This window comes from Phragmites australis, chromosome 13 (genome assembly GCF_958298935.1).
Source record: "Phragmites australis chromosome 13, lpPhrAust1.1, whole genome shotgun sequence".
In the NCBI taxonomy this organism is placed as follows: domain Eukaryota; kingdom Viridiplantae; phylum Streptophyta; class Magnoliopsida; order Poales; family Poaceae; genus Phragmites; species Phragmites australis.
Genome location: NC_084933.1, coordinates 22,193,263 through 22,197,298, shown reverse-complemented (window position 1 = coordinate 22,197,298; position 4,036 = coordinate 22,193,263). Strand labels below are relative to the sequence as shown.

General features: G+C 45.2%; 1 protein-coding gene across 1 annotated transcript; it reads left to right on the top strand.

Moving 5' to 3' along the window:
- The first annotated feature begins 419 nt into the window (after nucleotides 1–419).
- On the top strand, nucleotides 420–3,567 carry LOC133888257 (uncharacterized). Its single transcript, XM_062328427.1, has 9 exons — nucleotides 420–1,073; nucleotides 1,232–1,383; nucleotides 1,480–1,575; nucleotides 1,978–2,040; nucleotides 2,188–2,256; nucleotides 2,331–2,433; nucleotides 2,577–2,648; nucleotides 2,780–2,868; nucleotides 2,987–3,567. The coding sequence occupies exons 1-9, from the start codon at nucleotides 779–781 to the stop codon at nucleotides 3,137–3,139; spliced, it is 1,092 nt and encodes a 363-aa protein (XP_062184411.1). The 5' UTR covers nucleotides 420–778; the 3' UTR covers nucleotides 3,140–3,567.
- Nucleotides 3,568–4,036: the final 469 nt, after the last annotated feature.

Below are 4,036 nucleotides of genomic sequence, written 5' to 3'. Positions count from 1 at the left end.
AAAAAAAGTTTTAAATTTAAAGCGAGAATTATAATTAATTAACATGTTAAAATTCAGGATGTTACATGATGTAAGTGAGAGGTGACGACAGTGGGGACGGAAGTGAGGGAGACTATTAGGATTAGATTTTTTATATAAAGTTGAGGTTAATCTGGAATGTCCTATAAAAATCCGACCGATGAAAATTTAATATATTTTATTTCTAAAATCTGTTGACAAATAATTAACATATCCTTAAGAAATATAAAATAAAAAAGTTCCCTCGCCGGCCCAGTCAAAACATGGTTGCCGCGTCACCCGGAATTGCGGATGACCTTATCAAGTTGTGGCTGACGTGTGAATCGGTGACTGGAGGAGGCAAATCCCCTCTCATCTGGCACAGGCAGCGGCGCAGCTCTATTTTCCCTCCCCGCCACGATTACCACCGCACGACGGGCCAACTACGCACGCACTTGGCAGCAGTCGTTCATCGTTGTCAAATAAACAACCAAAGTAGGAGGAGGAGGGAAACTAAAAACTATCGGCGGCCGAAGTAAAGCCTTGTGCTGCTGGTCCATCCATCGATTTGTTTTCTCCTTCTGTGGTTATTTCATCGTTTAGTCCTCCTTGTTCGTCTCCTAGAGTCCATCCAGATCATCAGAGGACCAACGGAGTAATCAATTCCATTAATAAAAATATATCTTCTCTACCTGTGCCTGCCACTTCCGATTCTCCCCTTCCTTCTCTTATAGTTCTTCATCCTTGCGTAGCAGAGCGAGAGAGAGAGAGAGAGAGATTCATGGAGCTGGGGAGCCCCCTTGCGGCCCACAGCCGCAGCTACACCACTACCTACACGCACTGTTCCATCGGCTTCTCCCCTCGGGTTCGCACCAGCTGGATCCGTGCGTCGGCTGAGGGCGGCGGCGACCGACGGCAGAGTCGTGCCAGCCTCGCTGCCGATGGCCCCAGGGTCGTCGAGGTCGCCGCTTCCCCCGTGGCCGGCGGAGCCGGAGCCGCGGGCTTCGGAGCCCGGGACGCGGAGCTGGCCATGTGGGACAAGCTGGGGGCGGTCGTCAGGCTCAGCTATGGCATTGGTCAGTACTACCCCCACTTCATTAATTTCTTGCATCATGAATATGCATGCGATCAATTAATCCTCCTAGCCAAAATCTATTTGCACCTCCAGAGCCTTTTGCTTCGTTTGATTCTAATCATTGTGGGCATGATCGATCGATGTCTGGACTTTGGACAGGGATTTACGCAGCCATGGCACTCACCGGGAGATTTATATGCCAAATGGCTGGAATAGACTGCACAGGTGGCTTCCATCCATCTCTCACGGCAGTAGTTGAGGGGCTCGGGTATGCAGCTCCACCAATCATGGCTCTCTTGTTCATCCTCGATGTATGTACACCATCCTCTCATTCTTTTTGAGTCAGAAAAGACTCATGTCTAGTTCTCTGAACCAATAGATAACTTGAATGTGGTTTCTGCTTGCAGGATGAAGTTGTCAAGTATTCACCTCACGCGCGTGCCATCAGAGATGTGGAGGATGAGGAGCTTCGCAGCTTCTTCTATGGCATGTCACCATGGCAGGTACTGTAAAAGTATTTATGAAGCATGGTTAATATAATTCGCAGTGCTCTCGAGGATATGCTCACGTTCGCTGTGCATATTTTCAACTCAATTTTCCAAGTCTAAATCAATTTTAGCAAAAGACAGATTGCTCAATCGCGCTAGGACGCAGAACACCACATCTTTCCATTTATGTGCTGCTCACCTCCATAAAGCAAAGCACTTGGGATTTTCAGAGAACAAATCATTTAGGAATCCTTTCAGTTCTGAGTGGAGTTTTCTAGACATTTTGGTGCCCTATACCCCACTTCTTTTAGACTAATACTCTCCTAGATGTGAGTTCTTATGGAGAATGGCCTTTTGAAGCTCCTAATTAAAATCAACATAAAGTGGAGAGCTTCTAATCATAATTTATACTTGCAGTTCATTCTCATCGTGACTGCTAGCTCAATTGGTGAGGAGCTATTCTACCGGGCAGCTATTCAGGTATGTGCTGCCAGTCCATTCTCCTTATGGTTCTTAACTGTACTTCCTTGCAACAGTGTGGAGGAAGCGGTACTCATCTGTGAAGTAATCAGCGTATGCTTTTCTCTTCACTTGCTCGCATTGGCTGATATTGTCCTGAACTTGTAGGGAGCATTGGCTGATATTTTCCTGAGAGGAACGGAGCTCATGAAAGATGCTCGAGGGATCGCATCACTGGTATGAACTCGAATTTTGTGGTATCCACGACTGGCTAATATAGGTCTAAATTAAACTGTATCCATACAATGCAGAGCGGCATGGTGCCTCCTTTGGTCCCATTTGCTCAAACGTTTGCAGCAGCCATCACTGCAGCCCTCACGGGATCCCTCTACTATATCGCTACTGCTCCGAAAGGTGGTGTCCTACTGTCTACTGACTGTCCTAATTTGCATGCATATATTTCTTTTCTTTCTTCGGGTAGAATCAATGGTATTCGTCCTGAAATCTAGTGAGCTATATATGTGTAGTAATAAATATGTTCTTCATTTGAATTTCAGACCCTACGTATGTGGTGACACCAGCAATGCGTTCGCGCACAGGGCGGGAGAATCTCAAGAAACTATTTGCTGGTACGTCTTTGTAATTGTGCTGGTATATACAGTTGCAGAGTAGTTAACTAGAATCTACTAGATTAGTAATCAGCAGAGTAGAATGCGAAAGTAGTATAACTGATTTAGCTTAAATTTCGATGGATTTGCAGCTTGGTACGAGAGGAGGCAAATGAGGAAGATATACTCCCCGCTTCTAGAAGGGATTTTGGCTTTCTACCTTGGCTTCGAATGGATCCAGGTAACGTATAGTAGGTCAATGCATGATGCATGAAACGACATTAATTAAGATTTGCGTTCAGAAATTCACGGAAAGGGCTAACAATTGACAATATTTGTGTGTCATGGATACAACGCAGACCGACAATATCCTGGCACCTATGATCACCCACGGCATATACTCTGCCGTTGTACTTGGCCATGGGCTCTGGAAAATTCACGACCACAGGAGAAGGTTACGGCAGCGGATTCAGCAGGTTAGACGCCAAGGGAGAAGCTCAGACACTTTGTGACTGCAGCGTATGGCTGAGCGACGACATCTATGTATGAGCTGGATAGCTAGCTTTCTGATCATATTAGATGATCGGTCGATCAGAACACCAGGCGTCTGACAAGTTTTGATCCAGTTAACCGACCTAGCTAAGTAAGATAGGTACAAGATTGAAGGTACACATATACATATATTACAATCTGTACATATGCTGGTATATATGCAGGATGGAATCAATATAGGAAGTAGTATTTCCTAAAAGAATATAGGAAGTAGTACAGTATAGGATTGCAAGTACGTACTCCTATCGTGTATGCAAGGAAAAAAGATAGTCTACTTTTTTTTGTCCTCACTGTTGCATGATTAGTGTTGTTAAGATGCATGTTGGAGTTTCCTTGTATAAAAGAAGAAACTGTTTCTATGTTGTAAGGAAGGGAAAATTGGCAGGTATCCATCACTGTGAAAGATTGGCGTTTGATGATCGTCGCAATAATTCCCCATTGTAGTCGATGATTGGTGACTCACTACAAAGGAGGATGAGCACGACTTGCGAGCGAATGGCCATCATCTGTATGCATGATTTCTTTTGGCAGGGGCTGAGGGCCTATATATCTAAAAGAAGGTAAAAACTAGTTTCCAACCGTACGGACGTTCACTCGCTGGCCAGCACGTTCGCTTCTGTGGCCCGCACACAGCACACCTCTCTCATTCTCCATTATTCCGTATCGCTCATTTCTCCTCATCCCTTCCTATAGTTCTTCCTACAAATCAATGGCTCATGCCATTCCTCTTCCAATCAATCGCTCATCCCCTCTGCTAATTCCTTCCCAAAATTTTCCCCCATCTCTCTGGGACAAGGGCAAGATTAGGTCACAAATCAACCAAATCCAGCAGCTAGAAGGCATAGCTGACGGTTGGT